This window comes from Sus scrofa, chromosome 7 (assembly GCF_000003025.6).
Source record: "Sus scrofa isolate TJ Tabasco breed Duroc chromosome 7, Sscrofa11.1, whole genome shotgun sequence".
NCBI classification, from domain to species: domain Eukaryota; kingdom Metazoa; phylum Chordata; class Mammalia; order Artiodactyla; family Suidae; genus Sus; species Sus scrofa.
Window position 1 is genome coordinate 113,940,097 of NC_010449.5, and position 17,250 is coordinate 113,957,346.

Below are 17,250 nucleotides of genomic sequence, written 5' to 3' on the forward strand. Positions count from 1 at the left end.
TTCCTCCAGGTCCCTTGCTGGTTAGCAGGAGCCTGGACCACTCACTCTTGGCACATCACCCACCCTCCCTCAGCTTTGTCCTTGGGGAGGAGGCATCCCTTAACCCATGCACTGTGCCCCAGCGTCTGTGCTTCCCCAGACACCTGCTTGCGGCTGTCTAGGAAGGGGACGTATCAAGTGTCCACACTGCAAGTGATGGAGGTCGGCGTGGGTTAATTGGAACTCTCTTGACTAATTGGTATGAATTTTCACTACGGGGCATTGAACGCCTAATGAATGGAGTGGCCATGAAATTTATCATCGAAACTGGGACACTTTGGAGAGTGCAGGGCACACGAGTACTTGTGTTGGACAGCAGATATGAATCCGGAGGGTTCTGGGCAAATCAGAGCATACGATGGCCGTCGTTGCCGTGGGGTTCTTAAGAGCTCATTAAGGCGGAGTCGTTTTCTGTGCCCAAGTTCAGTAGACAAAGGGTTCACCAGGTTCAACACATATGAACACTGCATTGGGCTGTGTCTCACCCCCACCCCCCACCAAATATGTCGAAGTCCTAGCCCCTGGCATCTGTGAATGTGACTTTGTTTGGAAATAAGCCCTTTGCTGATGGAGCGCGTCAAGACGCGGTCATCCTGGGTTAGGATTTGGTGCCTTGGCCATTGTGGCCGAGGTTCAACCCCTGGTCTGGGAACTGAGATCTCATGTCAAGTCACTACACACCTCCGCCAAAAGAAAGAAAGTGGGTGGGGGAGAGGGAGGGGAAAGAGAGAAAATGGGAGAATAAATGGGTCTCAGTGGGGGAGACGAGGGTACCAGCATCGGAGCAGGGAGAGAGAGGTGGGGATGGCAAGGATGGCTTGGAAGACGTTTCCTTCTGGTTTTGACAAGCCCGTGCCCGCTCCCAGGTGGAGAGGAGCTGGGCCATGTGGCATCTGGAGCCTCCTCCAGCCCTAAAATTCCACAGTGGTTTCTCCTGGAGAGAGCAATCCTTCTGCTGGATCGTCTGATCATATTTTTATTTTTTTGTGGCACTTAATCTCTTTTGGAATGTACTGAAATGAGAGAGAGGATTTTAAACTCATTTTCATGTTGGTTAAGCCAATGACCTAATGTAATTATTTTGATTCCTATTTGGGACACGAAGATGACGCTATAAAAGACATTCCGCTCGTTGCCCATGAAAGGTATACAATTCTTAGCAATGTTATTTTAAACCTTAGAATTGGGGGAAATCACTTTTTTGCTTTTTGCTTTGGTTTCTGGTACTTGGGTGGTTTCTAAAACATGTAAGTTGAAATGATGGAAATTTGAAGCTATTTAAATTATGCCCCAGCCTTCCCGACTAGCTTTCATCATTTCAGAATAAACGTCAAGGGCTTAGAATATGGGGTTATTTTTAACCAGGCTAGAAAGCAAAGAGAGAATGGCATGTTTTGAGGCAACTTTTTTCCTTTTTGAAAAACTCAGTTCACAGTTTCTATTCTGTAAAGAGAATCGACTAATTAAAAGGTTTAAGAAAGATCCATGTCTAATGGAAGCACATCTCTGTCCAGCACTTTCCATCTGGGAAGGGTCATGGGTTAGCATCCGGGCAGCAGTTTGTAAAGCCAGGAGCTGAGAAAGGAGGGCCGGCCACAACATCTCCTGGGCATCCTTCCAGGCAGAGCTCATCCTACCAGCTCTTGGATTTGTGTCAGAAGAAAGATAGAAGGCATTTCCTGAACACCTACCTTGTGCCAGGACCTGGCAACGCACAGACTTCACCAGCGCAGCCAGAGCAGAGCAGACTGGAGAAATTGTCAGGCCAAACTGTGTGGGGCCTTGATGACTTTGACAGGGTTCTAAGCACTTATCCAAAGGAGTAGCTGAAAGCCATTGAGTTTTAAGCCACACGTGCATGTAGAAAAGCTTGTCTGGCTGCCTTGTGGAAAACAGAAAGGAACAGATTGAGATTGGATGTGGGGAGATCAGGTGGGAAGCTGGTGCCGTGGTCCAGCCAGCAAGGATGCAGGTGGTGGGGATGGGGAGGCAGATGGACTAGAAAGCTGTTTTGTAAGGAAGATTGTGGAGGATTGGTTAAAAGAGGGCAGAGTGCATCAGTTAGCTTTCAGCGCAGGAAATAGAAGCTATTCTCAGTATTTTCAACAGAAAGGAATATAATGCAGGGAATTAGGTACCTACAACATTGCAAGAATTGCAAACGGAATATTCAAATTCAAGAAGATCTATCTTATGTGGGTATAAGGAAGTAGATGCCATTGTCAGGAGAGCCTTTCAACACTTATGGGCTCCAAAACTTTGCTTGCCAGAGAAAGAACATCTCTGCCTCTTTTCTGTCCTCTGAATCTGCTAGGTTGGCAGAACATACTTCTCATTCAGAACCTAGCTGCAAGGTGGTCCAGGCTCCACAGGATAGAAAGTAGGGCTAGTGAGTGTGAACATGCAGTGCACAGACTGCCCACCCGTACCTAGAGTCCTTGATGGAAAGTTTCACGGAAGGAAGTTGAAATGGGTGCTGGGTCCCAACTGGCCTGTCCACCCCTCCACAGGTTGTGAGGGAGGAGGAGGTCATCAAGGATGGCACCAGACCAACACAGAGGGTGGGCCATTCGCTGGGGACAGGTTTGATGTACTTACAGGATGGCCGGGGAGAAATGTCCAGTTGTCAGTTGGGTATGTTAGGTCTTGGGCTCAGAAAAGATTGAGATTTGGGAGAATTCTGCAGAGATTAGAAAGTCAAAGCCAGGTCACCTGGGGAGAAGAAGGCTCAGGGGCAAAGCCCCCAGAACCCCAGTACTTGAAGTCCCACAGAGAAGGGGGCCCTCGGAAGGAGACTGGGCAGGTGCGACAGTGTGGGATCAAAGAAACTAAGCAAGAACATTGCAAGAAGGTGGGGGCACACAACAGTGAGGATAAATCTTCATGTATTTTGCTTTAAAAAAAAAAAAGCCAGACCAAAAAGGTTTTATGTTCCATGATTCCATTAATAGGACATTCTGGAAAAGGCAGCCTACAGGGAAAGGAAACACATCAGTGGTTGCCACTGGGCTAGGGTTTGGGGGAGAGTTTGACCACAGAAAAGCTGTGCAAGGGAATTTGGGGATGATGGAACTCATCTGTCTCAGAGGCATAGGAATCCGTGGACGTGCACACCACAAAGAATGACTTTTACTGTATGGAAGATAGATGTATGGGTGGGTAGGTATATAATACATACATTCATACGTATGTTCATTCATACATAATAGGAAGTAGTTTTATGGATGTGTCATGGAAGTCAAGGAAGATGAGTGACGGTTTCCCCTGGACCCATGGAATAATGAGCTAGACCTCTGTATGGGTGGGTCCTGAGATGTCAGTGGAATTGACCTAATAGAGGCGCTAGCATTCCTCTTCTCAAGAGCACGACTTCTCGCCCTGGCCCTTGGAGTTTCCAGGAAAACACCTAGTCCTGAGATGTGATATGATTGTAGGTAAATCCTCTAGCTCTCAGAGCCTCCCTTTCCCCATTAACACAGTGGGAATAATGATCTTCTCAGGACTGATGGCAGATTAAAAGACTCGGAAGAGACAGTAAACTGAAACTTGATGCCAGCTTGCTGCCTGTCCCACCCCCCCTGCTCAGCAGCTCCTGGCTTCCTTCACTCCTTACCATCATAGCAAGCTTCCCCACCATCTCTCCATCATTTGTGGACTTGGCCAACCCCCACCAGCTCCTTAAGGGCATATCCTCAAGGCTCAGCCCCCAGCCTGGTGCCTGCCACACAGTAAATGCTCAAGAAATGGGTATTGACTTGTCCTCATTCAGAGTCAGAGCGTTCACCGTGCTGATAACCTAGCACTTTCTGAATAACTTTGGCATTTTCCAGAAGTCCAGTCACCCTCTGTGATAAAAAGCTGCCAGGCCTGAGGATGCTCACAGATGCGTTGGGATCGTGTCCAACTGCTGAGTGGGGCTCAGTAAATACTCACTGAACGAATTAGCACAATTAGGGAAGTAGCAGCAATGTCAGCCAATGTACAGAGCCTTGAAAGGGCAACACGAATTCAAGGTTTCTGAAATATAATGGCATCCCTCACGGAACTGTGTGTGTCAACAAAAAAGGTCAAGTGTGCCCCACGGGTCTGGCTTATAAGGTGTTAGAGAACTTGGTAGCTGGTGGTGGGGAGTGGGGGGCGGGCAGATGCTTTTTTCCCCCGGGACCTTATAGTTTCCCCTCTATGTTTAGGTACGCAACTGGCAGGAAAGAGCCCTGCCCTAGCTGCCCCCACCCCTGCCCTGCACACAGTGGAGGGAAGAGGCAACTGGCAGGAAAGACCCCTGCTCTAGTTGCCCCCTCCCTGGCCTGCACATGGTGGAGGAGGGCGCAGCCTGGGGGGAGGCAAACATCTGAGGTGCAAGGAGAGGGAGCTGTCCAGAACCAAGAGTGAGGGAGAAGCCAGTTCTGGGTGCTGCTGAGGTCCTATGCTGCTCTTATGCTGAGGTCCATAGGAAAGAACCCTAAAAGAGGGGGGTTAGTGGCTGCTGGGTTGCTGGCAGCTTTACTTCCCCTTCTCCCTCTGCCCCCTCCCCCTCCTAGTCCTCCCCCAGTTGTGGAGGGTGCTGGAATCATCTCTGGCTTCCTGAGCTCGGCTCTACCTGCAGGCACATCTCTTTTGTCTCCCCACACCCACCACCCCCAGATTTCTGCGGCTTAAAGGCTTAGGAGTGACCTCGAAAGCAGCTTGTGCACACCCCGTTGATTCCCCCCTTCCCCCTGGTGGGGATTTGAGCAGATAGGGAGCTTGGCCGCTCTCAGACACACAAGCATCCTGCCCTTGAACATGACCAGGGGCATCTGATCCCAGCAAGCCCAAGAGAGGAGGAGAAGGTTTTCTCAGGAAGCTGGGATTAAGTGGCACCAGCATTCCAATCCTAACACAGCCGGTCTGATCCTGCTCACTCTTTTCCCCACTAAGCTGGTTTTGTCTTCTCTTTTGCTTTCTCAAACCAAGGCTTGTTCTCTGGAACAGCAAGGATGAACCTGGTGTGGAGGGAGGAATCTGTAAGTTAACGATCCTCAGCTCCTCGACCTAGCCAGGCTAAGGGCTGTGCACACACTGTCTCCATCACTGAACCCTTGCAGCAGCCTGCTGGGCAGGTTCTATAGCAGCCGCATTTACGGGTGAGGTAACCACCCTGAGGTGCTAAGCAACTTGTCAAGGTCACACAGATAACAAATAAGGGACAGAGGCACTTCCTGAAACCTAACTTATCAGCTTCCAAAGACAAAGCCCTGAGCAGCTGCATAGGCAGCCTGCAGTTTAAAATTGTTGCCGTGATGACAAGGCTGGGAGGGACAGAGTTCCTGCTGCGTGTGCTCCGTGATCTCTACTCACCCCCCTCCATGCCAGTTTCTAGAGGATTGGACCCTTGAACTGGGGAATAGACTTGCCCCAGCTACCAACTGCCAACTAGGGTAAGGGTGGGAGAGGGGAATCTACCTGCAAGCAACCATTGATATCTGTGTCAGGGCACAGCGCCCACAGAAACAGTGACTGTTTCACCGCCACTGAAGAAAGAGAAGGGCAGAGAGGTTAAATGTCTTGGCCAGGGTCCCCTGGGTTCATGGGTAGTTGAATCAAGTCTCCAATTCAAGTCTTCCATTTCCCCAGCACAGCCTGGTTTCCATCTGTGTCAGAGGCAGCCCTTAACCCTTAACGAGGAGCTCAAGGTCCTCTGCTGAGTCCTGGCTTCTATGGTCCCTGAACCAGTGACCGTCCCACTGAGTCTCACCTGGAAAACAGGGACATTTGTGGCTGCAGTGCCCGCCTCATGGGCTCAGGGTGTATCCAGAAGGCTTGGGTGGTGACAGAAGTCAATGGGTCATTAGCAGCTGGTAGGTCTGCTGGTCACTCTGTCCCCCCGAGGAAATTAAGGCCATGGTGGCATTTGCTCCCCTCCTCAGCCCTCCGGCGTACGCAGAGGGTCACAGAGCAGGCCCTCTGGCCAAAGCAGTAGAAGCCTGTTCCTACCAAGGACAAAGCCATTTATAACCCACATCTCTTCCCTCCTGGACCCCAAAGGATATGTTCTTAGAGCAGAAAGCCAGCATCACTTGATTCTAATTTTTGAAGAGTACCCAGGATTGGATAAATCACAAGCTTTCAAATCCCTGGTTTGGAGAATCAAAAACTGTCTCGAATTTTCACAGCAGAAATGTCTACTTGATCTGCCCTGAAATATTCCAGACAGTTAGGTTTCTCCTGGAAATAAGATCCCGGACACAGAATGCCCGGTTTCTCCCTTTATAATTCTCCATCTCGGAGCCGACAAACCTTGAAGCAGACCTGTGTCCTTGAACTGACAGCAGCAATTCTATTAGAGAAGTTTGATTACAGAAAAAAAGGGGGGGGGAATCTATATTTCATTAAATGCTGCTTGTTTCAAAGTGGGAACATTTTTCTGGGAGTCTGGAGAGCTAATGTTTTCTAGGTCTCGTTGGGAGAATTTGATCTTAAAAAACAGAAAAGGTGTGGGTTTTTTTTTTTTTTCTGATTAAGGGAGAAAACATCACTTTCAGAGCTTAGGACCAAATTATATTTACAGAGAAGGGATTTTTGTCCTGGCGGTTCATAGGCATTTATTGAGTGCCCCTATGAACTGGGTATCATTCCAGGTCTTTAAGCGGATTGTAAGGGTCAGGTCATCACTTCTGCTGATGTTTTAGCATATGGTTGATTCAATTGACTGTTGAGAACCTACTGTGTGCCAGGCCTGGCTGAGGCGCTGCCCATGCGTGACAGGGCAGTGTAGATGCCTGCCTTCCTGAAGTTTCTGGTCTGGCTGAGGTGATAAGGCCGATGATGAGGACGTGGGTGTGTAGCACCTGACGGGGAACCTGCAGAAATGACAGTCACAAAATATTTACCTGTTGGTCCTCTCCAGTGGGGGGTGGGGGGAGGAGGAATTCTTCCACAACACGGGAACATCCAGAGGCCCATGAAGCAGATGAATTGCTCAGACCACTTGGGGGCGTCAGGGCATCTGAACTCCCAGTGTTTGACTCCCAGAGCGAGGATCCTGTCATGCTTCATGAAGCTGCCCCTGCCACCTGGGATGATGGGAGCCCTTAAAAGGAGTGGTGGTACCCACCCTATAGGAGGGCTTGACATGGTCCTCAGTGACCTGAGATGCCACCTGAAATGCCAGCGGAAGCACACCTGGCACCTGAATGGGCCCGAGAGGTCAGGTGGCAAGAGGACAAGGATGCTTTCAGCCCTCACCCCCTCCCTTGTTCCAGCCTCAGGGCTCCCTCCAAGCCTTACCTCAAACCTCCCCACCCAGGGATCATTTTCCTGCTCTGTGCCGCTCTGCTAAAAGAACGTTCTCCTGGAGCACAGGGTTTTTTAGCGCCAGCACTACCATCCCAACCCTGTTGATGTCACAACCTCTCCGGGATGACAGCTTCCCCACCTAGAGTGACAGATCCACCACGGGTGGGAGGAGAGGTTAAGGGGGGCTTTGCAGGGGACTGCCTGTCCTGGCGTCTGATATGACACCGAGGGAGGCGATGAGCCTCCCTCTTCTCTTCGTGGAGCCTGCTTCTCGCACGAGGAAAGAGGATTCTAGAATCCCCGAGGGGGCGGGGTGCTGGTTTGAAGCTCACCACAGGCGTGATACACTTTACAGGGAAGGCGTGTTATTAAGACTAGTGTTGCCTTTACCCATGAGGAAACCGAGGCTCAGACAGAGAGGCTAAGGAATGTGTCCCTGTCAGCCCAGCCTGCGCATGGTAGAGCCTGGCACTGCGACCTCAGCACCTGCCCTCCCGAGCGGGGCAGCCGTCTTCCGTCTCCGCCTGACCGTTGACGGGGGTTGTGTTTCCGACAGATCCAGGTGCGTGTGGAAGCCACTTAGAAGCGCTCTGCCAGGGATGGGATCAGAGTCCTTTGGCAAAACAAGGAGCTGTCCCCTGATTTTCCTCTTTGGTGCCTTTTGACATCTTTACACATTTTTTAGTAACAACATCATTCGCTTCCCACAGAGGTCATCTGTTGAAAGTGTACGATTCAGTGGCTCTTAGTATTCAGAATTGTGCCAGTATTGCCACAAGCAATTTTAGAACATTTTCATCCCTCCCCCTGCCCCCCCCACCCCCGCAGAGAAACCCTGTCCCTCCAAACCTCACTCCAGCCGTAGGCAACCACGGATCTACCTCTATCTCCATAGATTTGCCTCTTCTGGACATTTAATAGGAATGGAATCATATACTAGATGATCCTTTTTTGTCTTTTTTTTTTTTTTTTTTTTTTTGTCTTTTTGCTATTTCTTTGGGCCGCACCCCGCGGCATATGGAGGTTCCCAGGCTAGGGGTCGAATCGGAGCTGTAGCCACCAGCCTATGCCAGAGCCACAGCAACACGGGATCCGAGCCGCGTCTGCAACCTACACCACAGCTCACGGCAACGCCGGCTCGTGAACCCACTGAGCAAGGGCAGGGACCGAACCCGCAACCTCATGGTTCCTAGTCGGATTCGTTAACCACTGAGCCACGACAGGGAACTCCCCTGATGATCCTTGTTTAAATTCGAGTTGATGTACAGTGTTGTGCTCATTTCTGCTGTACCCCAAAGTGACTTAGTTATATACATACACACATTCTTTTTAAAAAATATTCTTTTCCATCATGGTCTGTCCCAGGAGGTTGGATATAGTTCCCAGTGCTAGGCGGTAGGCCCTCGTTGGTAATCCATTCTAAATGTCATGGTTTGCATCTACTAACCCCAAACTCCCAGGCCATCCCTCTCCCTCCCCCCTCCCCCATCCCCCTTGGCAACCACAAGTCTGTTCTCTGATGCATGAGTTGATTTCGTAGGTGGTCTTTTGTGATTGGCTTCTTCCACTTTGAAAAAATGGTCTCAGGCTTCCTTTGTGCTGTGTCAATCCTTCATTTCTTTTTTATCACTAAATAATATTCCATTCATATGGATATATTCTGCTTTATCTATCTCCTCACCAGTTGGTAGATGTTTGGGTTCTTTCCACATTTGAGTTACTGTGAATAATACTGCTCTGGGAGTTCCCGTTGTGGCTCAGCCATAACGGACCCGGCTAGTATCCATGAGGATGCAGGTTCAATCCCTGGCCTGGCTCAGTGGGTTAAGGATCTGATGTTGCCACGAGCTGTGGTGTAGGTCACAGATGCAGCTCAGGTCCTGGATGGCTGTGGCTGTGGTGTAGGCTGGTGGCTGTAGCTCCAATTCAACTCCTAGCCTGGGAATCTCCATATGCTGCATGCGGCCCTAAAAAGAAAAAAAAAAAAATACTGCTATGAATATTTACTTACAGGTTTTGTGGGGACATGTTGTCATATTTCTTCAGCAGATACATGGAAGAGGAGTCACTGAGTTACACGATAACTCTGTTTAACCTTCTAAGGAACTGCCAGACTGTTTTCCAAAGTGACCGCATGTACCATTTTGCATCCCCCCCTAGTGACATATGGGGGTTCCAGTCTCTCCCATCCTTGTCAGCACTTATTATTGTCTGTCTTTTGTTTATAACCATCCTAGTGGGTGTGAAGTGTCACACTTTTTTTTTTTTTTTTTTAATTTCAAGGGGTATGGAAAACATGATGCACTCGAAGGTACTAGGCTATCTGGATAATTCCACACACAGCTATGTCTTCCTAATAGCACAGGTCTGGCCTCCACAGAGAAGCAGTTGGCCTCCTTCCGGGGGGGTGGGGGCTGCCCCACCGTCCCATGGCTGACCTCAGGTGTGACCCGTGGAGACCGAACACCTCACCGTGTCCTCTTGTCTTCCAGCGATTCACGAGTTCCCCACTGACCTGTTCTCCAATGAGGAGCGACAGCACGGAGCCGTCCTGCTGCACGTCCTCGGTGTAAGTGGCCCTCTTGGGGTGGGATGTCCCTAGACTCGAGCAGGTGAAGCCTGTCTTCAGAGCACAGCGTCTGAGGTCTCATCCAGGCCCTCGTAAGAGCCCGGTGAGAACAGACACTGGATGTGTTTGAACCACAAAGAAATGAGGTCTTGAGGACGTGAAGTGCCTTGTCACTCAGCGAGGGGCCCCAGAGCCAAGACAAGGATTTGTGTCTTGTTGGGGCTCCTTTTCTACTTTTACAAAGCAAAAGTGGCGGCATCTTTCCCAGACGTGAAATACACGTGAAAGGGAGTCAGACCCTGCTCGCTGTCACGATCCCCCTCCCGCCCCCGCCGCCCCCCAACGTAACTGTGGCATCAGACTTTGGTGCCTCTCTTCTCCAGCTTCTCTCGGGGCTGGATGGGCCTTGCTGACCCAAGGTGGAATTCAAGCAGCGGTTCAAAAAGGCAGAGTGGGGAGTTCCCGCTGTGGCGCAGCAAGGTCCACGGCATCTTGGGAGCACTGGGACACAGGTTCGATTCCTGACCCAGGGGGTTAAGGATGCCACAGCTGTTGCACAGGGCACAACTGGGGCTCACATCTGATCCCTGGTGGGAACTCCATATGCCACGGGGCAGCCAAAAAAGGAAAGGAAAAATAAAACTTTTTTAAAGGCGTAGTGAGCTCAAACCTAAATTGTAGCGTGGCTGTGATTGTGGTTGTGGTGGAGGCCAGCAGCTGTAGCTCCGATTCGACCCCTAGCCTGGGAAGTTCCACATGCCATGGGAGCGGCCCTGAAAATAAAACCTAAATTTTAGGTAGAAGTTGCTCTTCTCTGCAAGCAAACTGCAGCCCCAGCCCCAGCCATTATAAATAAAGTTTTATTGGAACACAGCCATTCCACCGTGTCCATCTCATCTATGGCCACTTTGGTACTTCAGTGGCAGAGCTGAGTAGTTGTGACAGAGGCTCCGAGACCCACAAAGCCAAAAATATTTACTATCTGGCCCCTGGAAGAAAAAGGTTGCCAGCCCGGTTGCCTGGTGCAGAGAAATGCAGGTGCTCAGAATTCACTTTTCTACTTTGGCTCAGCCACAGCAACACTCGTCCTGACTAGGCCTCCAACCATCCAGCACCAGCTGCTTAAAATATTCAAACCCAACCAAGTATTTGTCTTTCTACGAGGTAATTAAGCAAGTGAAAGCTGGGATTCTTACTGGCCCCCCGAGAATTGTGAATGAGTGAAGTTTTAATTAACAGGATAAGCCACTAATGAAAAAAAAGGTTGTAGGCAAATTTTGAGCGACAGGCCTGTGTATTATTTCTGTAACAGAGTGATCATCTTCCTAGCTCCCTGGCTTTCCTAAGCCTCCCCCTTTCTCTCAGGGGACATGGGGTTTGTGAGTTAGTCTAGCAGTTCTGTCCCTCTGCTTCATGAAAGTCTTGGCATTTCTAGCACAAAGCCTTGTTCCCTGAACCTGAAAGGACCCCAGGAATTTTGCAGGACTTTTTTTTTTTTTTTTTTTTTTTTTTTTTTTTTTTGAGAGCAGGCATTGCCAAACTATGCCTAGAGAACCAAATCCAGCCTCCCTCCTGCCTTTATAAATAAAGTTTTATTGGGATGTAGCCATGGCCATCCATGGCTATTCTTCTATAGCAGCAGCCATAACAAACTCTGCGGGCTGCCAAGATGAAAATACTTACTATCGGACCCTTTCAGGAAAAGTTGGCGGAGCCCTTCTTTAGAGCAAGAAAAGGCTTGAGCCAGTTTCTGTCTGCAGCCCTGAGAAGCTTCTCAGAACCTTCTGATGCGAGAGAAGAACATACTGGTGCCCTCTTGGCCCCCTTTTTGGTCCAGTATCTCTGAGGCATCAGGAGAGCCAGAGGCTCTCAGCCTCACAGGACACCCTTTTCCTGGGAGATGATATTAGGGGGCATTTCCAAGGGTATAAACTCCAGCTGAGATCCTGAGATTTATAGCAGGGTCTCTCCCTCCTGTCTCGCTCCACTTTACTCACACCCCACGTATTTGTTTCTTCTGTGCACCTCCCTGCCCCCAAAAGATAATGAATGAGTCAAATCCAGGGACAGCCACACCTGGACTCCAGTGGACAGCTGCCTCGGATGCTTTGGTCACAGTCGTTAGATCTTCTGCTTTATTTAACCACAATTTGTTAATTGCAAAGTTATTTGAATAGCACACTGGTGTAGCTGAAGCAGCCCAGCCTTTCCCACTTTTGTGAATAGGGCATTTCTATCACTTTCTTTGAAGGAAGAAATGGCTCCCCCCAGTGCTTAGTGTAAAATTGCATTCCCTGTTCACAGGTCCTGGTCCTTGCCTCGCCCTCCAACCTCACCTTCTTCACTTGCACCTTATTCTCACTCTGTTCTACCTGCACCAGTGACCTTGCTGTGCCTCAAATGCATCATACCTGCTCCCGCCTCAGGACCTTTGCACCTGCTGTTTACTGGCAGTTATAGATTCTTTATGTGCCCATTTGTTTGTCTCCCACAAAGAGGCAGAGGCTTTTCCTGGCATCCTCACTGCCTATCCCCAATGGCTAAAATAGTGCCCGGCACATAAGATGAGCTCAATAAAGCCGTGCTGGGTGGACAGGTCAGGGAGGGGCTTTGTGGATAAAACCATCTAAAAACTGCTGATCTGTCCTTACTCTGCCATCAAACAGATGAAGAAACTAAGACCTGGAGACGTGACTTATCCAAAGTCACAGGCAGATTACTCACAGGATCAGCACTGGAATCTGGACTCTCTGTTCCATGAGCCTCCTGGTGTTAATGGCTTGTTTATTTCAACCTTGGCCAATATCAAGCAGCATCCCAGGAAATGCTGGGCCTCAAGCTGCTGTTTAACAGGAGGAGGGCGGTTGGTGACATGGAAATGATGCTTTTGCTAAAACTAAAGAGGGGAAGTCAGGATGCTGATTATTTTAAACTCTTAAAATGGTGATTTTTCAGTGCTTTCCTTCTTGGCCCTGAGGTTAGGATCTCACCTTTTTTTTTTTTTCTTTTTCTTTTTAGGGTTGCACCCACAGGATATGGAAGTTCCCAGACTAGGGGTCTAATTGGAGCTGCAGCCACCAGCCTACACCACAGCCGCAGAAACATGGGATCTGAGCCACGTCTGCGACCTACACCACAGCTCGCAGCAACGCCAGATCCTTAACCCACTGAGCGAGGCCAGGGATTGAACCCGCGTCCTCATGGACACTAGTAGGGTTCGTTACTGCTGAGCCACGACGGGGATTCCCGCGATCCAACCTTTGAGAACATACCCTGCTGCTGGACAGGGAGCTGCTGCTTTAAGGAGAGAGGCAGGGGCACTGGACCCTGTGGCCTGAGTTCCATTCCCCTCTGCTGCTTGGCAAGCTAAGTCTCCTGTCTGGGCCCCAGTTTCTGCATCTGTCAGTGGCGGGCTGAAGAAGCACATCTCGCATGTGCAGGAATTTTCCTCCATGCCTCCGTCTGATCACCTGGCCTCTGCTCACCAGGCTGGTTTGGAGCATGATGGATGCCTGGCCGTGCCCAGCGGCGGCTGGAGTTCTGGCTGACCCCGTCTCCCCGTTTCTTTCGCAGGCTCTGTACATGTTCTATGCCTTGGCCATCGTGTGCGATGACTTCTTTGTTCCGTCTCTAGAGAAGATTTGCGAGGTACGTGGGAGGGACGTAGGACCCTTTGGCAAAGCCTGGATCAGGGCCTGGGGGGGATTGACCCGTGGCTTGTCAGCACCAGGCCAGGAAGGGCTGGCGCGGGGAGCACTCTGGCGGTGAAGGTGGTCGGGCCAAGACCCGAGCATCGCCATGGCCAAGCCTCATTCTGAAACCCCAGGGTAGAGGGAGGCAGAGCTTGGCCGAAGAAACGTGCCCCAGTGTTGTACAACCATAAAAATATAGTACAATTCATTGAGTTAAAACAAAAGAAGAAGAAAGTGCTTCTGGGGTAAAATCATTACCCAGAACCTCGGGCTTCACAGTGGGTGTTGGTAGTTAAGCCAAACCTGGTTAGTTGGGAGCATTTGCCAGAACCAGCTGCAGGTGGCCTCTCTGTCCCCAGGAAGGATGCTGAGCTGCCACGGCAGGGATGGCCCTTGGTCCTCACCTTTTAGGCCTGACATGTTCTCCTTTTAATGATTTTGTTCATTTTCACTTTTCTTCTTTCTCCTCGTATACAAGACGCTGCTCTTTCTCTCTACCCTGTCTTACTCTTGGTCTTTAGCCAAGGAAGGAAAATTACCTCTGTTCCCAGCACCTGCTCCGTGCAGACTGCACTGGGCATGGCCAACGTTGTCCCCATGAAGTATCCCAGCTATTTGTTGTTGGGACATTTGCAGCTGGGGACACGGATTGTGAGGGGCAGCACTTCCCATTCCTTTACCCCACTGATCAGCACACAGCGAGACTGGCTGCTTTTCACCTGGGTCCCCTAAATAGTGGATGACCGGGCACAAGCGTGCAGAAGCCTCCCTCTGCCCTGCCCTCTCCTCCCTGCGCCCCCTGCTCCACCCCTCGCCCCACTCAGTTCCAGCCAGGCGCTCACTTCCATTGAATTGCTTCTCATACGAGAATTGAGCCAGAGGAAAAGCATAAGGAACAGAATCAGGTAACGGCAGCTAGGACGTCAGGGCGGGAGGCTCAACCTAGGCTCTGGCGTGGCAGGCTGCGGGTGCAGGAGTTATTGCAGGTGGCCTGTCGCTTCTTCAGAGGAAGCCCTCAGGGAACACAGTCAGCTGGTCCTTCCTTACAGAACATGGACTCCAGGCGCCCCACTGTGAGGACTTGGGGGGCACCACGGGGGATGACAGAAGTCCACGGAAGATGGGTGGCTGATGATGGCATAGGGCCTCAGACAGTGGAGTTGCCCTGTGAGGTTACCTGCCTCCTTAAGAACACAGAGGTGGGCAAGAATGGTGGTGCTGGCCCCATAGACGAGACTGATGGCAGCGGCTCAGTGATAGCCATCCAGAGACTGAGATGCCAGAAGGAGGGAGGAAGCATCTCTGTTGGTGAGAAACCCAGGAAGGCTTCATGGAGGAGGTGACACTTATTCCAGGCTTTGGAAGTCAGAAGGATTTCCACAAGCAGACGGGAAGGAGAAGGGCCTTGCCGAGGGAAGGAATGACCCAGGCGGAGGCAGGACAGGATGTAGCCCGGTTTGGGTTTTGCTGAAAGCTCTTACAGACACGGTGATGGCTGAACCTCTATGGCACCTCCTCTTTGACAGGACTGTGGTGGCCAGGCTTCTGCCTGGGGTCAGGGATGGGCCCCCAGCCCACTTTGCATCAAGCGCAGGGCTCCCGCCCTTCCAAGGACCCCTTGTGTAGCAGGCTCAGTGAGGAGGTTGTGCTGGCCCAGGGAGTGGATTCCTCAGTGGCCTCATGGCCCGGGCTGCCCAGGAGTGCTTTGGCGGAGGTGGGGGTGGGGGATGGCAAGGAGGCCGAGCGTGCCGCAAGCCAGCCTGCCCAGAGGCCTTCCGAGAACCATAGGTGGGCACATTCAAGTTGGCATTCCGGTGGACCCAGCCACCTCCATGGTTTCCCCAAGCATCCAAAGCCTCCAGCCCCGCATTCCGGATGAGAGGGCGGGCCTCTGCGGCCAGAACAGTCTCGCCAAGCAGAGTGGGCCTTGACAGTTCCAGCCCTGCCCCTTGCTGGCTCGGCCCTGGGGATGGGACATGGGGGCCTTTGTCTCAGTGGGCAGCTGGGTGGTGGGGCCGCCATCAGAAGGCCTTCTGGTCTCAGGAGGCAGGCTGTGCCTCCAAGGCCTCCGGGTACCACAGCCCTGACAAGTGAGGGCTGCGTGGTCCCCAAGGTCTGCCTGAGCACCTGCGGAGATGGGCACTAGAGCCCCAGCCCTGCTCTAAGCATCCGAAGATGAAAGAGACCAGCCTTGCCCCCCGCATCTGGTGGGGAGCCAAGCACGTGGACCACTCTCACCGCATGGTTTGTGTCTCAGCAATGGACGACTAAATGCTACGCCTGTCCCGGGGTAGCGGCTGGCTTGTGGTGGCCACTAGAAAGGCTTCATCAGGGAGACGTTATTTAAGGGCTCAGAGAATGAACAGAAATTGACAGGTGGGGGAAGGGGGCAGGGGATGCTGGATTGAGCATCCGGCAAAGCAGAGGAGGGTGTGTGCTCGGGGTGCAGGGAGGCAAGGGCACCCGCCCAGAAGCTTGGCTCCCCTGCCCTCTTCCTGGCTGGTGACTGTCCAGTGGGCATGCCCACTGTTCCCCACGTCACAGCCTGAGGGGTCTTCGGTCACTTCTGTTTCAGAAACTCCATCTGAGCGAAGACGTGGCTGGAGCCACCTTCATGGCTGCCGGAAGCTCGACACCAGAACTCTTTGCCTCTGTTATTGGTAAGAAATCCCACCAGCCCGAGACACAGGATGTAGAAAGCCCAGATTTGGTGCCCAAGCTAGTGCGGGCAGTTGTCAGCCCCACACCTCGGTTTTCTCATCTGTAAAATGGGAGAAGTGGAAAGAAAGATAGTGAATCAGTGGTTCCCTGAGCCATGGGTGGAGTGGGGGTACTAATTGGAATGGGGTTTATTGGGGGGGTGATGAAAACATTCTAAAGTTAGATCGGGGTGATGACCGTCTATTCTGTGGCAACACCAGAAAACCCTGAATCGCTGTTTTAAATGGGTGAATTTTATGGCACGTGAACTACATCTCGGTGAAGCTGGTGAAAAATGGCAGAGCTGGTCCCCCAGGGCACTTTCACCTCCGGTTTTGCCATTCGCACCAGCATCGCGGGCCCTCTCCCATAGTAAAAACAACTTCTCGCCCTTCGTGGGGTGGGGGACACAGACGTCACAGCAGGCAGGAGTCTGGGGGGTGGGGGGCTCTGCAGATGAGGAGTTGTGCCTTTCTCTCTCCAGGCGTGTTCATCACCCACGGAGACGTCGGGGTGGGGACCATCGTGGGCTCTGCTGTGTTCAACATCCTGTGTATAATTGGAGTTTGTGGATTATTTGCGGGACAGGTCAGTGGTTTCTCTCTTTTGTTGAGATGAAACCCCCATCTCAGCCTCCGCCGTTCCCGTCACTCCCGGTGGCTTTGAGCAGGGGCTTCCCTTCTGAGCCCAGTTCCTTGCGTGTAGCAGTAGTGACGTCCTCTGTTCCTTCCTCCAGTGGGTCTGAGAGCGGGAGGCATCTCAACGCCTTGGCCCGTCCCAGGGGGAGCATCCATCTGACAGCAAAAAAAAAAAAAAAAATGCTTAAGAGGTGCTTTCTGTAACCATGACCCTGAGCTTGACTCTGGAAATATTTGGGGTCTTTGGCCACCCCAGGGGGCAGAGGCATCTGGCTTGTTGTTGATGCCCCATCACAGCTTCCTGGTCCTCAGAGCCACAGGTGGACATGAGACT

At 51.4% G+C, this 17,250-nt stretch overlaps 1 protein-coding gene across 2 annotated transcripts in view; it reads left to right on the top strand.

Annotated features, from left to right (window-relative positions):
- Positions 1 to 17,250, top strand: part of SLC24A4 (solute carrier family 24 member 4) — a 178,746-nt gene that overhangs the window by 103,890 nt on the left and 57,606 nt on the right. For both annotated transcript variants that reach the window (XM_003128693.6, XM_003482307.4), the window contains exons 3-6: positions 9,810 to 9,886; positions 13,460 to 13,534; positions 16,154 to 16,238; positions 16,763 to 16,866. In XM_003128693.6, the coding sequence (XP_003128741.3) occupies positions 9,810 to 9,886; positions 13,460 to 13,534; positions 16,154 to 16,238; positions 16,763 to 16,866 (341 nt within the window). The remainder of the gene's footprint in view (positions 1 to 9,809; positions 9,887 to 13,459; positions 13,535 to 16,153; positions 16,239 to 16,762; positions 16,867 to 17,250) is intronic.